Here is a 21,510-nt window from a genome sequence, read left to right on the forward strand (position 1 = left end):
TTTTTCCCTCATCACAAAATACATTTGCTGCACTTTCTCAAATGGACATTGTGGGTGAGTGTCATGTAAATGTGACAAGCCAATGCCCATTTACTTCTGCTTGTCCAACACTGGATTTTAGTTACCCTGGGTGAGTTGTAGCACTGTGTTTGAAAGCGTAACCATGCTGTGCACTCAACCCGAACGTGAAAAAATGCGGGGAGAAAAGTAAATAGTTAGGAATGTGGGAATTCTTTGAAGTCAATCAAAGGTCCTGCTATTGTTTGGTGGGGTGATCAAGGAAAAGAATACTTGCAATGTCCATTTTGGTTTCTCTGTCATGAAAAAAAAAAGTGAAGACATTGATTGTGCCATTGTTGGTGTTTAAGAGAGGGCAACTGCTGTGAGACAAAGCTTGTTGCTTGGGTGCTTAGAAGTGACCTATAGTGTTTGAGTACAGCTCAGTCTCCCTGCATTCTTGACTGTCTAAAGGTTGAAATGCATTTTCTCAGAACTGTATTTTGTGGCCATACTGATCCTTGTGGTTTTGTTTTACGTTGAATAAAGGGGGACAGATTCTATTACTATTTGAAACTATAGGGTCTTAAAAATTCAGCACTACAAAACTTGAGAAATCAATATTCAATATTTGACAACTACATTATGGTGATGAGTTACACACATGTAATTAGTATGTGAGTTTCCCAATGTGAATGCAACTCCCAAGGTCATTCATTCAGTCTGAAATTCATTCATGTTGGTCAGGAGGTTGTATGTTACTTTTGAATGATGCCATTTAGTTTTCAGTTGGAAAACTTTATGTAGTATTGTACCGATATTTTCTTTTCATTTTCAAATGACAGTGGATTGAGAGATGGAATCAAATCAGGAGCTCACTGCATTGCCACCCGATATTGTGGCATTATGGAGAAGGTTGGACATTGGGGATATTCATTGTTATCTGCACAAACTGAATGGCTGCATCTGGCATCAGTTTGGGGTCTTTTTCACCTGGATTCATACTGCATGTTCATGCATTACTTTGAGGGTCATGGTTTCACAGTAGCTCGGCTGAAATTTGCTACTGGTAATGTGAATGAAGCAGGGCCATGAAGAGGGTCCTTACAAAGATTTCAGGAAGTGATGTGTAACTTGAATGAAAAATATGGAAGAGATCAAATTCTCATGTTTTGCTATTTCCCAATCCTTTTCTCACCTGGTCAAATTCACGAGGAAGATGTCCCGATTAATTCTGCCCTTGATTTTCTACGTGATTTCATATTAGCCATGTTGACAAGGGGGCATAATTGTACATTTTTGTCATGCATGAGACTAAATTGTGCCATTGCACTAGGGATTTCTTAGTGACCTGGTTCTTTTCTGTATTCCTGAAGCATTGCAAAATATATTTTACAGTGTACTTTTTTTTTCACTTAACACCTATGACTTTATATTATTTGTGTGTGGATTTGTTATTATGCATTTGTCTTTAATGTAAGGAGGGGACAATGAAAAACATTGACTATTGACATTGACATTCACCTGCATATTTACTACAATTTTACCTATGCAGCATGGAAGTGGATTTGTATTTCTGTGTTTGCTCTGAGTAGACCCAAATTAGGACCTTAGCGGCTTTATCACTATAGTTCTTTAGGCAATCAAGTTTCATTAATTTTATCCCTCTCAGCATGGCCGAGTAGGTAGTTATGCAAAGACCCCCCATGTCTTCGGAGGCAAGCAGCAATTGATTTCACTTGGGTAGACAGCGAGTTCTCATTGCCCTTGGCAAGTGGGCAGAGGGGTTGATCGAAGGAATTTTACACTTGCAGGCAGACTTATGTTTTGCCTTTTAATATTTCCATTGTGTTCCACTTCCATGATGTGCTATAGGCAATAACCCAAAGTTTTGTTTGTAGTCATTGAATTATATCCCCAAGAATCCTGTTCTGAAAATGAGATAAAAGGCTATTGCATGTGATGCCTGTGATATTCAGGCTTAAGGTTTATCAGTGTCATAACCAACAGCAGCAGCAGCAACAACAACAACAAAACATGAGGAGGTACTTTTTGAGTAATTTGCTAACTTGTGAAGTTCCGTAATGTAAAGAAAAAAATAACATATTGCCCATAGTTTCATCATCACATATAAGATGTGCAAAAGAAAAAACAACAATACTAGAGTCAAGTTCTCTATTGGGTGATTATTTGTATGTGTTTTGAAGACAGCATAGAAATATGATGGTATTCCTCACTCATAAATACTAAATACTAATTTTGTATAAGGGATTGCTATTTTAAAGTTTTCATTGTCACCCCAAATCATTAGGTCATGCATTTGGTAATGAGATTGCCTGGGCCCCTGTTGCTCTGTTCCACATATGTCTATAAGATGTCTGTGAATTGATTATTTTGCATGTAAGATGTGGGAAAAACAAAAACAAAAACGTAAGAGTCTGCTGTTCAGCCAATCGCCAGTCTGTATTTCCAGCAGCTACTGAGCATGCCACATATTTTTCAGTGCGGTTTTATTGTCATAAATTTTGTGAGTCGATTGAGCGTACCGTCCCAGAGTCATACCCACAATACATGAATGCAGTGTATATAGGTATTGCATATGCAATAATGCAATAGACATTTGGTATTGGAGTCGGTAACACTGGTTCATTCTTGTCCAATGCAGTGGCTCTCAATTGTGATTTATCATTTTGGCCACTTGTGAAATGATGGTACAGGTCCTGATCCACAAAAAATTATGCGAAACGTCAATGGCTTTAATATACAGCAACTCTCCTGAATCCTATATGCATTTTGAGTACCAAGGTGTGTATTGAAAGACACATAGTCTAAAGTTGAGAGAAACCTGTGAAAATTTAATGACATATGATCTCATCTGCTATGAATTAATTGTGGTAATGTGGTGGCCCATGCCAGGTACAGCTTGGGCATTTTTTTTTTTAATTTTCAAGATAGAGTGATGGAGATGTGACTGTAAACCTAGTCATGGAAATGCTTCACATTACTGAGATAAGGGAAATCAACAATTTGTATTACCTATTGTATTGTAAAGACCAGTTTTTATATGTGTTCTGGGCAGCGTGTCATGAAACTTGTCAGTCTCTGACAACTGTTTGAAGCTACTGAAATCCTTGCATCTGGTTGGCTGAGAGCAAATTTGTCAGTGAAAATCTCTGACGAAACACTTAATGAAATGTGACTCGTCCCAACATTCAAAATGTTGAGATTGTATACATCTCAATTGACGCCCTATACACTGCTATTCGAAGGAACTTCAATGCTTTTGCCGTACACAAGCTGAGAAAGAAACTATCCCTGTAATGGGTCACTGGAATGGTCTATTCACATTTGTCGATGTGTCATACAGGGAAAAAACCATGGTATGTCTTACTGGTGCCAAGTTGACTTCTACTTTGGGAATTTGCTTGTTTTGTATGTATCAGTAGCTGTAAGGTTTGGATACCTGTGGGTCCATGGTCAACAGTTTTTGATTATTAGGAGAGAAAACAAGTGATTCAGAATAAATTCTCTGCCAATCCAGCAGTGGAGAAAGAGAAGCAAGTCCCCCCCCCCCCCCCCCCCCCCCATTTTACATCATCCTGCTGTTAGGGCGACATAGCCTCGTATCTCAAAACTGTCAAATGTTCAGGAGAGAGAAAACAACAACAACAACAACAACAAGCAAACAAACAGAAAATGGCAGCCAAAGCACTGACTATAACGAATAGGATCACCTTTTCTGCACATGCCCTGGTGGCTAGACTTTAGACAGAATATCACTCAAATGATCATCTGATAGTTGTCCCCCCCCCCCCCCCCCCCCAAAAAAAAAAATCTCCAAAATTTGAGATACGAGGTCTTGTCACTGCAGTGATGATTTGCATTACACATGCACATTGCAGCGTCAGTCTTGATAGTGTAATACATGAATGCATTGTGAAACTGTCCTCCCCCCCCCCAAGAAAAAAAAAGAAAAAAGAAAAAAAAAAAGACGTGTAAGTGGAGCACTTTTCTAATGTTAAAATCGTCGGGTGCCCGTGCATTGGCCGTTAATGCAATACAATTTGTATTGCGTTAATGGCCAATGCACGGGCACCAGACGAAATGAAGTACTTATAGTAAGTCTCTTTGTGCGATATTGGCCCCTGGTCTTGTCAGTTTTGATATCATGGCAGCTACGTGTTCATGAACAAGGCTGTGACATAATGGACCGTCTACCAGTGTTCAAGGGAAGTATTTTCCTTTTCGTTTTTGTATTTCAATGCTGCAATAGTGTCCTTATTTCTGAAATAATGCACAAAGCAGAAAAAGGAAAAAAAAAATGTCTGAAACAAATCGATACTAAAAAAACAAAATGTGTGCCTACATAGATGTTCCCTTCGCTGCTTTTGATGATTATACTCTTTCTTTGAAGAATGTCAGCATTTGGCATTTACTGTCACCTTTACTTCATTGAAGACACGATTGTTTTCAAAAGGTAGACGGTATGTGTGTTTTTGTTCAGGAATATATGTATTTATTTCAACCAACCAACCACACAAACGAACACATTGTGAATATGAAAAAAGGTGATACAGTGATTGTGTTAGTACATTTGTACCTATATACATATATTTCCTTAATGATTTTGTTGAAAAAGAAAAAGAAGCAATACATAATTTTATCCCCTTGCAAGGTAGATAGTTAATGCTACATTATCAGCAGCAATTTTCTTGTCAATGATATTGTGAAAATTTTGAGGGAAGACTATACTAATGGGTTTGGGCCTTAGCTAGAACTGCAAAATAATGATGAATGTGTAGGTGGAATGGTAAGGATAATGTATGACGAAAGGCTACGTTCAGATCAAAACAGTGTAAGTGAAAGTGTGAAAGCTTGACTATAAAAACACATAGTGACATTTTATGGCAGTTTTTTTTCCTGTTCTGTACTCAAGTCGGCCAAATATGTGTCATGCTTAATTGGATGGGACATGATTGTATGACGACCTTTTAATTTGTAGCCAGACCATGGGAAGCACAGAATCCTGTCAAGTTATTGTCCGACAAAAACACTCTTTGTTGAATTCATACGATGCAATGTTGTCCCTTAGCCACAGCAGTTTCTGCATCTGAAATTGCCATTGATACAGAGTGCATTCAGGTTGCCAGAAGTACAAGTACTGTAGAGACAGTTAAACAGATGGAACCACACTGCATGTATTTACAGTCATGAACTTCTTTGTAGGATTGTAGCTAGTCGCTGCAGAACTGCAAAGAAAATGTCGAATTCAGTGCTTTCGTGATATATTGGGTTGTACATGTTCATTTCCCTGTGTTGCCTCTTCTCATTACAAACCACAAATGGCATTACTTGAGGGTCTCCTTTAGGTTCTAACAAATGATTTATGACTTTTCCTGTATTCAGCTACATTCTGTAGAGCCAATGTAAAACCATTAATATATGTATATGTAGAAGTGTTGATTTTTTCCCCCATGACCTATAGATAAGGTCTCATACTTTTTGTTTGTGTAATGCATTTAATTATTTTTTGCCCCATGATACAAAAGATTATGTATCGAAGAAAGTGTTTGATCGGAACAGAGAACACTACCAGGCTTGGTGATTTGTAGTTGTTTTTATTGTCACATGGCATGTGCAAAAAATGAACATGTTTTGATATTTGTAAATAAATAAAACTTGTATCAATGGCTGCATGTCTTCCTTTTTGGTACTTTGTAAATCTTTTGGACTTCATGGTGGGTGTGAGCCATTTTGTGATGATTTGTCATTTGTGTGAGTTTGTAGGAACATGTTATAATGACATGCATAGTACACCATAAGACTTCACTCAGATACACTACATTAAACATAACTGCACTAACCAGGTGTATGCTATTCTGTTCGTAGTTACAAAAAACAAACAAAAAAGAAAAAAGAACTCAAAAAATATAAAAAAGACCAGCAAAATGTGTATATAAAAAAAGGATTTTAGTCTGTTTCAAGGATTCAAAATTGAAATGGTAAAAAAGATTACCTGAAGAAATTCTCACTAATTTTCATTGTCCTATTGATATCTCCTGTACCATTGACACAAACCTCAAAAGATGAATTTAATCACAATTTATCATATTGTATAACGTTTATTTCTCATAGAAAAGTATGCACAAGTACAGTGTACTAACAAGAACAGAATGATACAAACATTGAACAGCTCTGCTTTAAATCATTATAAGGGTGTTGGCTAGAAAAGGCACTAAAAGTTTTGTATGCAAGTGCTAATGAGGTGGTGACATTGTCGCCTCATCTACTGTATACGCCAAATACTTTGCGAGTCAATCTTTTTGCAAATCGGGACTTCCCGACAATTTCGTTAGTGGTTAAATTCGCAATCATGGAGTATGATAATGAATGGAACAATGTGCACCTGCACATCACATTCATGTCTGACTCAGATGTAATATTTCAGCGTGTTGTAAAATTTGCAATAATCGCCAGACTCGCCAAATTTGTGAAACTGAAAACCTCGCGAAATACCGTATATGGCGTGTACAGTAGTTTGGATATGTAGTTGTGACAAACATGCATGTTTTGGGAAAGTTTCATAACTTTCTTATCTTATATCCGGTTTTGTAGTTGGTCCTTCAGTTCTGCTCTCTCGAGCCAGTAATCACGATATCGAGCTTTGTATGTTATGTTTGCACAAGGGAAAATGATCTTTCTTGAAATCGTTATCTGAAAAGTTGTAGGGGTCGGAAGCTGTAATGAATTCTAGCAGGTATAAGATACTAAAATAAAGTGTTGTAGGAAACGAAATGAATTAGTTGGGTTGAATACTAGGACAGCACAAGAAAGAATATTCCACTTCAGAATCATTATTGATAGCACTTGTATATTTTCTTACAACTTTTCTCAACCAATATCAGAGCATTCACAGTTCATTAATCATAATACATGTAATCATAATCATAGAGCATCAAAACTATACATAGGAATACATATTCTAAAGTGCTGCAAGAGCTCCTGATATGAACTGAAATTGGTGTTTAACTTTTGATCTCAATGCAAGATATTCACCTCCGGGATTTTCAGCTGTTAATGCTACAGCCTTCATCAGCGGAATGACCTGTCTTTGTCATAATCACGTTTAACACTAATTTCAGTTGAATTTCCAATACAAATAAGCTTCTACTCTAAAAAGCTCTGATATGTTTGAGGTAATACAACCAAAGTAACAGACAAAAAGATGTGTCTTGAGTTCAGTTTTTTAAATACTCAGGTTGACTTTCTTATCTCCAAGCAAGGGTAACTTGTTCCAAAATATAGGGGCTACAAATGCACATGCTTGATTTAATATTCATTTAGTTTTGTTTGATGGAATTTCCAATAAAAGAGTACCTTGTGCACTCTGAAGATTAGTATGGCCATGTTTTTCAGATTTCAAGTGTAAGAGTTTTGTAATGTAAGTTGGAGTTTGACCAGAAAGAGCTTTATACACAATAAGGAGAACTTTGAATGTAATTTTTAGATATACTTGGAGCTAGTGCAAGTGTTTTAAGAGGTTAATCTATGAAAATTTGGACCAAACACTTACAGTGTAATAAGTCTGGCACAAATGTTTTACATCCACAACAGTCTTAATACTTAGGATTTAGGGAGTCCATACAACAGACATTTGCAATAACTGAGCAGCTCAGTGATGCTTGCATGAACAACCCTGTTGGGTCTGGCATGATCTAAATATTTACGAACTGTTTTAATTTTCCACCTGACAAGATAGCTGGATAGCCCATGTTTGGCTGCACTAGCTGGTCTTCTGTAGGGTCCAGTTGCTTGAACTTGGAGCCAAATAACTTCAAATGCATAGGTGTAGTTCCAAACCAACTGATCTGAGATCCTTTATGTTGGTATTCAAGAAAGACAAAGAGAAGATTGAATGAGTCCTCTCTTGGAGTCGTCATCCCTTGTCGCTGGTTCTCCATAAAGCATCTCATGCACAGTGCGGTAGCATCCGCGATCCATCTCCATGGCGACGGCCTGGAAGCACTGCCTGGCCAGGTCTTGCTGCTGGGAATCCTCCGAAGCCATCAGTTCCCCGTACAAATACACTCCCATGGCCTGGTGAAGAGGAGGAAGGATGATTCTATTCTGTATCAGTAATTTGACTTAAATTGATTTTCTTTCAGGGATATATATATATTTTTAAAATCAATCACAGCATACATGTACATGTACATGTACATGTACATGTACATCATGGAGGTGCTTATCGGAGTGTATTTTTGTTTGAAATGACACATAAGAACAAGGGCAGCGTACAATGTAGCATTAGATTTACTCACAACCATATTTAAGAAGAACTGGTATTGATTAAACAAAATGCAACTTGATTTCCAGATTGAGGTTGCTTTTTATCACCAAAGTGGCATACAGAGACCAAAGGGAAGAGGAAAGATGAGATCGTTTATCTTAAAGTGGGCAGCATTTCCTTCAAAACCATCAAATGAAGTACTAAAGAGAAATCCATCACACATATCTTAACCTTTTGCCTCCAAAACTTTAAAACCAGAAATTATCACACGAATGAAACTTTCGTGAATTCCCGAGGACCCAAGATTCACGAGAGTAATTTTAAAATGCATGTGAAAGTTTTTGTCTACCCAATGCACCGAATGCTGGTCGCACATTCATGAAAGTTTCATTCCGCAAAAAAGGCAGATGGCTCCAATTCACATGGGTTTCATACCACAAATGTGTCTGGTTTTGCAGCATACAATTTTTCATCTAATTAACAGGTCAAACATTGGGTGTCTGTGAGCAGTGATGTAACCCTTTCTGTACCACGGAATATGTACAATGCTATGAGGTTTTCTATGTTAATCAGCACTCACGACACACAATGGGTTAACACACACCTGATCTTCCCGTAGGAATGTGGCTACATCGTCGTAGGACTCCTTGTGTTTGTGCTTCACAACCAGCTCACACCATCTGTGGCGAACCTCTGCGTTCTGCCTCATCAGGTGGTATGTGCCCTTGAGCTCCGCCAGAGTCCTGGGCGCCACGGCAACAACATCCAACAGATATTCCAGGAGGAGGATGAGTTGGTCTGCTGTCAACTGTGAGGGATTGCAATTTAATGTGAAATTCTGCTCCAAATATGTTAATGAAAAAATAATCATTCTCAAGTAACCATGCCATGCAAAAGCAGTATCTGCCATAATTCATGATATGAATTGTTGGCCCAGTGACACATCAAATAGTATGCCTTTAGTCTATTTCACCTGTTTTTTGACACCAGATGACACCAGACACCTGGGCCCCATTTCATAAAAGTTGATATGGTAGCAACTCTTGCTGGAATGGCTAATGTCATAGTAATGACAAGAATCTAGCTTCCTGATTGGCTGTTGCTGTGGGAAGTTGCTATGCAAGCGAGAGTTGCTATCCTAACATCTTTTATGAAGTGGGACCCAAATGAATGTCTCTGCATGCCTATCATATCACAGTGGTCTTCATGTCGGAGTTTGAATCACTACATCAGAGAGGGTTGAAATATTTACCTAAACTTATCTGATGGTCGCATTTTGCAAGGAATGGGTTAAATACCAATACAGCAGAGCAATTAATTATCAACAATAGTTGGGGCACACAATGGCTTCATACACGATACTGTAGCCAGGTGAATACACTTTGACATCAGATTTTACATTTGCAAAATCTCTAAGACTGACACCAAGGTTTTAACTGATTATGAGTTAAGTGCCTTCTAACCGTCTTATATTATAGGAAATACACCATCTTCTTTTGTCACTGTGCCATTACTATTACTAGAACACAGCAAAATTATTTATCACAAGAGTTGATTGATTGGACCATACTGGCCCAAAAGAAGTAACAATGTTGTATCAAACAGCACCTACTTGTATGTAATAACAGCATTCTACTTTTGAGAACTAATCAGATGCAATGCACACACATTACACTCCAATTTTGAAACTGACAGACTTAAACACAGTTTCAAACATTTGGCCTTATTGTTTGTGTGAATTTCTAACAGCCATTGTAAATCCAACATGAAGCTCATACACATAATACTATGCATGTATCAATTTCTGATGTTTGCTAAAATTTTTGAATATTGTTTCTATTTTTGTTTGTGCTGTTTTCCCCAAGGAATAGACACTCTCTAAAAAGCACCAAGATTTTTAAAGAGGTACGAACAACATTTATAGGTATGGATTAATGGTCTTGATTGTAGCCTCATGACATAACAATTAGTCTATGGACTTGAACAGTTTCTTACGTTTGAGGATGGTACTTCTCCTGAATGTGCTAGCTTCCTCTTCTTCTTCCTGCTCTTGGATTTCAGATGACTTCTGTTGATAGCCGCCCATTTATCAAACTGTAGAAAGTATATGAGGCAAGAAGTAAGGGGGAAAAATTTAACTGAAATTCAAAAGAAAAAACAATAAAAAAGAGGGAGGAATTAATTTAGAGTATACTCCTTCCCCTCTGCATGAGGTCCATACATTCTTCCATTTTTGCAGCTTATCATTTTTGCAGTAGAAGGTCCCTAAGTCAGCTAGAAGAATTGTTTAATATCATCACCAAATCTCAGACACCTGATTTTCATATTTGATTGTAGCGTGCTCATAGCTCTGGAAAAGTAAGTAGAACTGTTTTAGACTGTTTGATTTCAGCATAGATTCAACCAGGAATGAATTTACATACTGTGAGAAATTAATGATATACCAGTAATGCTAATTAATACTAGTTTTGAACATTCTGAAACTTAAGGTTGTTCCTATCTCTGTCACTATCATGGTAGAACCTGTCTGCATGATCTATCAGAGGCATTTCGATATTGTTGCCAAAAGAGGGTTACAGGCACCTGACACAGGATACTGCGAATCTCCCAACCTTTGTGACTGAAAAACAGGGATGATTTGGCTCAAACGTACATTGTATGAAAGAAAGAGCAGCTCCCATAGGAGTGTGTAGTAAAATTATCAAGAATGATAGGAAACTCCTATTGAAGCAAGAGCTGGGAATGGTCAAAATTCAGATTCTTTCCTCCAAATTCAGTATGGTTGGGAAGTCTGATACTGGTATGTGGTATGAGTTAAGTGGTGTATGCATACCTCTTGCTTGACTTGTGCAATGAGGGCGTTACTTTCACTGAACATCTCTGCCTTCAAACTGGTAGGCATGCCAGGTTTATCCAACCAATTGGAGTAGATATTCTCCATGGTGATGCCATGACAACTGTATTGCAGAACGTACAAAAGAAACAAAAATAGAGGTAATCTCACATCTGATGCAATATGATTTACATATACAAGGTAGCTTTGTACTCAATGATCATCTATCAGTGCTCTTGTAATGTTGCTCTCACAAGAACTCACTTGCTGAGTATGCACTAAGAGCACATTTAAACTGTTTATGTGCCATGACGGAAACACCCTGTGTGCCACCAATGTTGCCATGCTTAGAGAAAACATTCTGTTTTTCAAATCTATATGTTACTTCTATAGATTTCTGTTACAAGGTTAACATAATAGTGAGAAAAGTTGTAGAGAAAATGACAAGCTTTGCTTTGATGTAAAATGTATGACAAATCCATGATTGATTTTGTTTCAATAGTCTTCGAGCTAAACTACTGTAAAGGCATGACTTTGCACCCAAACAGTGACAGAAACTTAGAATTTACACGCAAATCCTGTAGGGAATGCCACTTGTTAGTCAATCACAACATAAAATGCAAGCTATATGTGAGAGGAACGGAAGCACGAGAAAACGCTTTCACTGTACTGCGGCATTTGGCGATTTATCGATTGGTTTTGGCGGGTTTGTGTGTTTGAGCGGAATATACGAAGTTGGCACGCCGTCGACTGAGTCGAACGTGCGAATGTGGCACATAAAAGAGTTAAAAGTAGCGCACTAACCCCACCTATCCTTTAAAAAGTGGTTATGTAGATCTTCTTGTAGGCCTTAAATTTTGGGACAGAAAATTAATCTCAATATGCAGTTCAAACCCTTGGGATGGAACATTTGGTATGTTCCAACCTCCGCCAGTCCCCATCTGTGTAGTGAAGGCCACACAAAAGGGTGGTCCAGAGAGTCAATACATGTTGAAAGGAAAGATTCTGTACTCACGTCAGCTCAGGGTACGTCTCAAAGAGTAACTGGAAAATATCCCTGGAGAGCACAAGCTGCCCATGGTAACGGTGAACATAGAGAGAGATGAACCTCAGCATCTTGTCGAAGGAGAGATACTTGGCAAGGTGACATAGGAGGAAGTAGCCCTGTTGGTTTTCAGGAGACAGATGCCAACCAAGTCAAAGCATATAAAATCATTTGGAAAAACCTATCTTAAGAAACAAGTAAAAAATGAAAGAATTCAAAAAATCTGATAATATTACAAAGCTCAGGTTTAGCTATCTAATTTGTTTATATTGTTACTGTTGTGAATGAAGGCAGCAGGAAATTACCATTTTTCTTTTATTTGACTAAGAAACAGACAATACAAATACAACAATACAAAATTCAATACAAGTATATTACACATAAGAATGGCACAAGAAATACTGTATAAGCTGTTATTTTCGCAAATTTCGTGAATCACAGTTGGATCGCGAATTTAACAACACAAGAAAATGTCTCCATGTGCTAGGGTAGTAGTACATTTACATTAGCATCGGCATAAATTTGCGAAAACAACGTCTCGCAAAAATGTCTATGACTTCCCTTGTTCATGAAAATGTCTGCACATGAAAATAACAGCGTATACAGTAAATAAGGAAGGGAGTATGATGTTACATGCTGGTCTGGGCTGACAAAAAAAGGCAATATGGATAGCTGCTGTTCAGAAGAATGTCACCCTAAACATACAGCACTGTAAACGCCATGTATGTAGAGAGTTTAATTTTTTTGCAAATCGGGAATCCCTGACAATTTCGCGAGTGGTCACATTCGTGATCATGAAGTACAGGTTCCGAAAGGAGAAATGTACCATGCATGTCACATTCATGTTGGAATGACAGTTAATATTTTCATGTGTTTTTAAATTCGCAAACATCATCCCACTTGGGAAATTCATGAAAACAAAAACCTCACGAATTACTCGGGGTATACAGTATGTTGTCGGTATGGGTAAGAAATCAACAACAATACTCTTATATTAAGATATTATCTAAATTGAAACCAACATATCATATGGGAAAGTGTACCTTGAGGTAGTGTACTTGAAGGAACCACTTGTCTGGGTTAAGGCCATTCTTCACATAGCTAACCTCACTTCCCTCTTGACTGGAAGTGGATGGAGTCTCACCAGCCATGGGCCTCATGATCTGAAGCTCCGCCTCCGTGTTTTCCAGCTCCGCCTTCAGGGACCGGTAGCGGATCAAGGCTCTCAGGTCTGAGTGGTCCTGGTACTCCTTTCTGGTCCACTGTTCAATTGGGGAAATATGTTTCAATGAAATATTGAGAAAAACTCAACCAGCATTTGTTTTTCAAGTTGGCAGCAAAAATGAAAACATTAACACTGAAACAATATGAATAGATTCAAAGATTCAAGATTCAAATTTATTTTCATTTCCATCAAATAACCAGAGAAATTATATACAATGTATAAGCAGAATATATTTGTAATAATTGCAAAAAAACAAACAAAATGTGATTTAACAAAGTACATGTGAAAATGAGTAACAGATGAAGAAAACACAATTGTAGTTTTTTAATATATACATATGCATATAGTACAATCTAATTAAGGATGAGGATAGAAATGGAGGGTCCAACTAAGAAGCAGAGCTTGTACGATATGGGACCCTCAGAACATGCATAAGACAGCGAATAACGAATTAAGCTACAAACCGATATAAAACAAAAAGAATAGAGGTATCTGTCAAGCACACCATTTCTTTTTCTAATCTCTCATTTCTTGTGCATATATACTTATGTGAGCCCAACTACAAGCTTCCGATTACTAAACCAGATTAACTGTAATAGACGTCTTCCGCATGTAGCTGAGAAAGTGAATGGAAAACAAGACTCACATTCTTAGCCAGAGCATGTACAGGGTCCTCCATGAAAGTGGCGAATCCCTCGCTCAGCCACTCTTCCGTCCAATCCAGCGCACCGATGAGAATACCAAACCAGGAGTGGCTGATCTCATGGGCCAGTCGAGGCTGGAAGTTTCCATCCCCAGCGAGGAGAGATTGAGAGAGGAAGATCAGACTAGGACTGAAAGGGTTAAAAAAATGAATCAACAAAATGCAATGTACAGTGTTGACTACCACATAAGCAGCGTAAGAGCATTTTTCTTTTATGTCTATGTCTGGTGGCCAATTCAGAAATAAATATTTTGTTTTTCATTTTCTCTGTATTCTCAAAGACACCACACAACCAAGATAATTTTCTTTTTACCCACCTTACATAAGTGTGGAGATATCAAAGGCATGTAACACAATTTTTTAATGAATCTAAATGTTTTAAATCTGTCTAGTCTGTTCATTCATTTTTCATTTCATTTCATTTATTTCATTTCCAACAACATTTTCATACACAAAATAACACAACATCAATACAATGTCGTAACAAAGAAAAATACATGAAGTTAACAATAATACGCATGAAAAAAAGCAAGAGAATATTGTATCAAAACTAAAGTTGCAGGAAATGGAGGAGACATGCTAAAAAGCTAAGCTTGTATTTTGCAGTCTCCTCGTGGACAAAAAGACTAAATAACATCAAAAGGCAATTAGCTGGACATAAACGGTGCGCAACACATACAATCCTATACAAATAAACAAACAGCAAACAAACAAACAAACAGACGGACAAACAAACACAAGCAACCTCTCTTGTAAAGAGAAAGATAGAGAGAGAAAAACAAAACACAGTGAGGGAAAAGGAGGAGAAGAGGAAATTATTTTGAAGGAAGAAACAGAAGGAGACAAGAGGACAGGAAAAGGCGAGAAAGGAGAAGAGATGAAGATGATGAAGGGTCTATACCAGCACACGCGAGGTACATGGTGCGATGGATCACCGAGGTATATGTACATTTTGTAGGAAGGAATAGATTAAAGAAAAGAATGAGTATAACGAATAAAAAAGGAAGCTCAAAATTAAGGGTAACTAAGATATAACTCATTCAACTATATAGGAATTTATGAACAACTTCTTCAATTTAAATGTAAATGTATTTAAACTTAGAACTTGTTTCATACTATCATCGAGAGAGTTCCAGAATTTGGGGCCAGTAAAAGTAAATATAGATTTAGCAAACATAGTCCTAGTTAATGGCAAATGAAATGAGTTGGATTGCCGGGTAGGATACAGATGAACAGTTCTATTTTTAGTGAACATGGACTCAAACACAATTGGGAGAGAATTATTGATAAATTTGTACATGAATTGTCCGAGGTGTAGAAAATACAAATCCTTTACCTTTAAGATTTTGTTTTCTTGAAATAACACATCAGTGTGACTTCTCCACGATTCATTGCAAAGAATACGAAGAGCTTTCTTCTGTAACAAAAGTAGTCTTTCCAAATGAGAAGAATGTGTGTTTCCCCAGGCGAGTATACCATAATTCAAATAAGGTAAAATCAAAGATGAATATAACATTAAAAGAGCGTTTTTGGGTAAATAAAATTTAACTTTATTTATAACACCTATATTTCTTGAAATAATACGGCTTATGGAATCAATATGTACATGTAAATTCCAAGTGAGTTTACGGTCAATAGTCAAACCTAAAAATTTGATTGAAAAAACTTCTTCAATAACTGTGTCATTCAGATAAACATTCCTTGGCACATTTTCCAAAGAGTTACTAAAAATCACACATTTAGTTTTTTTTGATATTTATTGACAATTTATTTGCTCTTATCCATTGAAGTAATTTATCCAATTCAACATTTAAAACATCAATTAACATGTTAGGATCAGAATGTGATAAAAAAACATTAGAATCATCAGCAAATAATAGAAAAGAAAGAATACTTGATGAATTCGGCATGTCGTTAATGTAAAGGATAAATAAAAGAGGGCCAAGCAAACTTCCTTGAGGCACTCCACAGCTGACATTTTGCATGACTGATGTATGTCCGTTAACATACACAAATTGCTTTCGGCTAGAAAGGTAACTCCTGAACCACTCCAAGGCCTTTCCTCGGATACCATAATGTGATAACTTATAAAGGAGTATATTATGGTCAATGGTATCAAAGGCCTTGGAGTAGTCCAGGAAAACGCCGATTGTATGATGAAAATGATCAATAGCTTTTGAAACTTTATCTAGAAAGGTAAGTATTGCATGGGATGTATTGTGGTTTTGTCGAAAACCAAACTGATAATCAGAAATTATTTTATGAATATCCAAAAACTTTAATAATCTAGAATGAACAACTTTTTCAAGTAATTTCGATATAGAAGTCAACAAAGATATAGGTCGATAGTTACGAACATCTTCCCTATCCCCATTTTTATAAATGGGAATTACTTTAGAAATTTTCATATCCTCAGGGACAACTCCATTACACAAAGACAAATTAAAAACGTGTACCAATGGATCAACAATAAAATTGATAATATTTTTCAAAAGAACATTGTCAATACTGTCGTGCCCGGCACTTTTCTTGTTTTTCAAATTCTGAGCAATATCTAACAATTCATTTCTCTCTAAAGGAACAAAAAAAAAATGAGTTGGGATTTCGAGTTTGTAAAAAATCAGAAAAATTCTTTTGACTATCCGGAATATTGCGAGCAAGATTATTGCCAATTTGTGAGAAATACTGATTAAAAATGTTTGAAATGGATGTGGCGTCATTAATAGTCAAATTATTATGTTTGATTGTGGTAATACGTGGTTTCTCCATATTTTTATTAATAGCTGTATTAATAGTTTTCCACGTATTTTGAATATCATGTTTAAACAAAGATAACTGATTAATAAAATATTTACGTTTCTCACACCGTATTACTTGCGTGAGAACATTCTTATATGAAGTATATTTATGATGAGATTGCTGGGTGCGTTTAATCTTATCAACATAATACAAATTATTCTTACGGTTAATCGATCGCAACAAAGATTTAGATATCCAAGGCAACCTAGGATATCTTTTGTAATTGTTACATTTTTTTCTAATAATGGGAACATATTTATCCAAAATAGGAATTAACGTTTGCATGAACAAATCATAATCATTACCCACAGACCTTCAGCAACAACTGAAGTTTTCTAGAAATGGCTTGTAATTTCTTACTTTCTTTATATTGCAAAGCAAACCTCCCATTTCCTGGAATGAATCCAATCATAAGTAGCGGTAGTTTTAATACCTCATTATACCTCATCATATAAACAAATTTTTAAAATAAGGAGGGATGGACAACAAGACTGAGATGAAAATTAAACCTTATTAGCAGCTTTATCAATCCTACAGCAATCTGTTGTGTATCATATCACTGCCCAATATAAGATGAAAATCAGCTCTGATTATGATAAGTGATAATGAAATTGATGATGAAGATCATGATGTTGATGATGATAAAAAGAATGATGATGATGATGATGGTAGTGATGATGATGATGGTGGTGATGACTAGGATGATGGCATGTGGTCACAGCTGTAACCTATAAATCTGTTTGGTTTTTTTTTTGTTATGCTTCTCAGTTTTGGATTGAAATACAATGAAAGATTACCTTGCTAGACCAAGACTTGCGAAGCAGCGTGGCAAGAAGAGGAGATCCAGACGAGAGAACGGGTGTGCTCCCAGGAGGTTGAAGACTGCCTCCAGACACTGGGGCAAGTAGTCTGCAAACTCTGATACCGCCGATTGGAAGAGAGAGGGCGGGGCAATGATGCGGGATGGGAGAACGGGTTGGTCAGTACGCTGGATGCGACACGGCCACTCCTCATGCCTGCACACCACATCTTGTGGGCTAATTGTGATAAGAATGAAAGCAGCACTTTGAATGAAAATTTCTATGCTTCGCTCTGTAAGTCTCAGATGCTGCTCACCATTATATAGCTGGCCTTGTTACCTCCGCCAAGGGGGGAGGTTATGTTTTCGTTACCATGGTTTGTTTGTTAGTTGGTTCATTTGTCCGTGTGCAAAATATCTCAAAAAGTAGAGAACGGATTGGGATGAAACTTGCAGGAAAGGTTGAGAATGACACAAGTACCAAACGAGTAAACTTTTGGTAGTGATCCGAGAATTTTTGGGGAATTTATGAAGGATTTTTGACATTTTGGCAGGTAGGGTCAATGAACTTGGGAGTTCAGGCTGTGCATATTTGAGGTTTGCCTGCGCGCATTTGAGGTTTGCCTGCGCGCACTGAAGTGCGTGCTCTAGTTTCTGCTGGGGTGAGGCGCGCCGTGCAGCTGAGTGTTTATGACGTAACAAAGGCTTCTATATTGGGAAATCTGGCAACTTTCAGCACACAATGCTATAAGTACGTATGGGTGAAAATGATTTGCATGCTTGGCGGAGGTCTGCGCTCTCAGAGTGCTTTTCTAGTACAAAAATGAAATCAATCTGATGCAAGAAAGCTTAAAACTATCTCATGTTTTGAGGGAACAATTTTAAAGGGAAACATTTTGGGAACACAAATAAACAGACTAATATTCACCTTTCCCAGATTTGAGGTAGATGAAAAGGAGATTGCTTCTTTTCTTCATCTTCGCATTCAAGCAAAGGCACGGAGACCGGTATAAAGTGGCACTTCCACCTGCCGATTGCTATGGCAACAATGGAACTAGGCTGCAGCATGTCCGTGTAGTGGATGGTGGACACCAGTCCTGCATATTGGAAGATCAAAACTTGTGAAAGTTTTGTTTGTGGGTGCATTCACATCCTACACAGCTTCCCTTCACAACTGGTTTCCACTGCAATTTCAAAGTTTGCATAAAGCATGCCTGAAATAGCTAGAGTACAACTTCAGAGTCATTGCTGTAAGAGTTTTAAAGAAAAACATGGTGGAAATTTGTTTACATGTATTAAAGAATTGGTGCATTACGGGAACATCCCAGAATTGGCAATCAGTTAAATCTGTAGAATCTGTACAGGAGCTGGAAAGGGAAACCTCTCCACATGTACTCCATTTCATCCATGCAGACAAAGCATATATTGATAGAATAATGTATAGAACATCCCTGGTAAATAAACTTAATAATCGTCTTTCCTGAATAAAAAAACAGTTTACCTGTAACTTAGGAAGATTCCATCCATATATGAAGATTTTTTTTCCCATCTGAAATGATGTCCTAGATTAAGACCACAAACTGGAAAGCCTAGACTAACGTCATCTTGTTGGGGAAGCCACCTCCGCCCAACCCCTTTGAATTTTTTGCTCTGACTTACCATCTCTGTGGTCGATGACTCTGCCAACCTCATCACCACTCATCACCACTGTGAGATCCTCCGGTGCCTGGATGATAGCTTGCCAGGTTGCCATGGCGCCGGGAGGCTCCTGGCATGGAAACAGTGACCGGTTGTTGATCCATGCACCCTGAGTGAATACACAAGGGCTTTAATGAAAGAGAAGAGAAATATGTATGGAAGAATAATTATACAGAAAAAGAATGAAAAAATGGGAAATTAAAAGGAGAAAACCATCTACTGCAATAATTGCATTGAATAAGAACACATGGTAATAAACAATCAATGAACTCTATTTTTTTCCCCAAAAATCACCACGATATTTGAAGTGAGTGAATTCACATGTCACAGAATGCGAAGACTGACTGAGATGGTCATGACTTTTATTGGTCTGCAATTCTTCAAAAGCACTTACTGTCTTATGATTTTGCTTGGAATGATAATGTCCCCTTTTGCTGCAGATAAGCCCTGCAAGTGTAGACATGAATTGATGATAAATTCCAGAATATGGAAGTGGAAATAAAGTGTTCATATATATTATGCCTTGATGTCTACCAATACCAGCTCCCATATCTTCTTATATCAATAGAAAAACTTTGAAATGTTTGCAGTTGCTGCTTATACTTTGTCCATTCACTCCCATCTTGCATTTCTTGCCCTTTATTTTGATGGAAACTTACTTGCAATCTTGATCAATCGCCCATGTGAGGGATTTTCCACAGGGTCGTGTGTTGTACTGAATATTGATGACTGCTGGGAAGTCGTTAACATCTTTGACACCAGATTTCCAAATTCTGACACACCAGGGTTGAACCTCAAAGTTTATGTCTCTCTTGGTCATCAGACGGCTGGTTAGGAATTGCTCCCTCCTTGATTTGAAGTTAGATGATTTGTAACAAAATATATTGCACAATGAGTGACGTACTGTAGAACTTGAGTTTGTAGTTGTTTGGCTATTTTGATCTATTTCTCCATCTCCATCATCTCCTTCATGTGTTTCATGATCAAGAGATGTTGTCTTGAAAGGAGTGCAGTTATTGCCAGAGAATTTTTCAGGTTCCAGTTTGCTTTGGTTCACAATAACTTCCGTCACCGACTGCAAATCGATATCGCAGCTGTCAAGGATAAGAACAAACTCCTCTGGCAATGATGCCAACCTCTTCTTTTCTTTCAGCGGCGTGGAGTTCAAGTAATCCTGACCTTGAGAGTGGTTGTCATACTCTGCTGATTGGTGTGACTTAAAATTACGGTGGTGGCCAGTCTCCTCAACTTTCTCCACACAATCCTTAGACATTGAAACTTCTTCAGTTGATGAGTGGGAATATGTTTCAGGAGTTAAAATGCCAACTTGGAAACAATCTTTGTTTTCAGTGTCGCATGAATCTGTTCCTGTTTGTGAAGATGTTCTAGCAGCAGCAGGGCAGCCTTCATTTTGCTTAGTCTCCTTCAAATTACAGGCTGAGCTGGTGGTGGGCCGACCCACTGTGCTGATTGACAAATCATTTTCATTTGTCACAGGTACACCTTCCCCACTCATTGATTCTGCTTTTCGACATCTTGCAAGCTCCGCTTCACTTGGCTTCTCAAGGAATAAGGTGACGCTGCCAGAAAAAATTCTCTGGGAGAGATCGACCTTGAGTTCCATCAGATAGTGTCGTACCCTGATGTCCTTGATGTTCGACATCAGGGGTAGATCATTGGAGGAAGGCTCCATTCCACCAGGGTCAAAATTCCACATTGCCAATAAATCTCATTCTCAGATTAATCTGCACTTATAGTAATACTTTCGGTCTTTTCTGTTTCATTAATAACGATTAGAGTCTAAATGTGCAAAAACATAACAAAGCCAATGCTGGTAAGTTACATTTTTTTTTTCTTTTGCTAATGGATCTAATTTTAAGTCTTGATCAAAGAAATATCCGCATCCTCGCTTTCATAAACACCATCTTCACAGTGTCCATCACATAGGATCAAGCATCTCGAGCTGGACTTCTGCGGGTAACATGTGCAGCACGCATGCAGTCATCCATACTAAATAATTACTAGATCTACCTAAAAACTGCGACGCTACGCCCGTACCGCGGTGCGACGCCGACTTCCCGGGGCAAAGTCACAGCAAGTTGGTGGTGTGGTACATCCTTG

The 21,510-nt window shown here is 37.7% G+C and overlaps 1 protein-coding gene across 1 annotated transcript; it reads right to left on the reverse strand.

The window, feature by feature from the left end:
• Positions 1-7,887: 7,887 nt before the first annotated feature.
• LOC139741496 (aminopeptidase O-like) lies at positions 7,888-21,082 on the reverse strand. Its single transcript, XM_071652079.1, has 11 exons — positions 20,049-21,082; positions 19,351-19,517; positions 18,674-18,788; positions 17,690-17,983; positions 14,037-14,223; positions 13,209-13,427; positions 12,136-12,284; positions 11,121-11,244; positions 10,283-10,381; positions 8,892-9,095; positions 7,888-8,094 (listed from the first exon to the last, which is right to left on the reverse strand). The coding sequence occupies exons 1-11, from the start codon at positions 21,080-21,082 to the stop codon at positions 7,888-7,890; spliced, it is 2,799 nt and encodes a 932-aa protein (XP_071508180.1).
• Between the last annotated feature and the right edge of the window lie 428 nt (positions 21,083-21,510).

This window comes from Diadema antillarum, unplaced genomic scaffold (genome assembly GCF_040938485.1).
Source record: "Diadema antillarum isolate AM-2024a unplaced genomic scaffold, OU_Dant_1.0 seq00000932_RagTag, whole genome shotgun sequence".
NCBI classification, from domain to species: domain Eukaryota; kingdom Metazoa; phylum Echinodermata; class Echinoidea; order Diadematoida; family Diadematidae; genus Diadema; species Diadema antillarum.

Coding starts and splice junctions, on each gene's coding strand:
- LOC139741496 (XM_071652079.1), bottom strand. CDS start 21,082: ATGGAGCCTTCCTCCAATGATCTACCCCTGATGTCGAACATCAAGGAC. Junction 13,428..14,036: donor TACATGCTCTGGCTAAGAAT/GTGAGTCTTGTT, acceptor CCAATTGAACAG/TGGACCAGAAAGGAGTACCA. Junction 12,285..13,208: donor TTCAAGTACACTACCTCAAG/GTACACTTTCCC, acceptor GAAAACCAACAG/GGCTACTTCCTCCTATGTCA.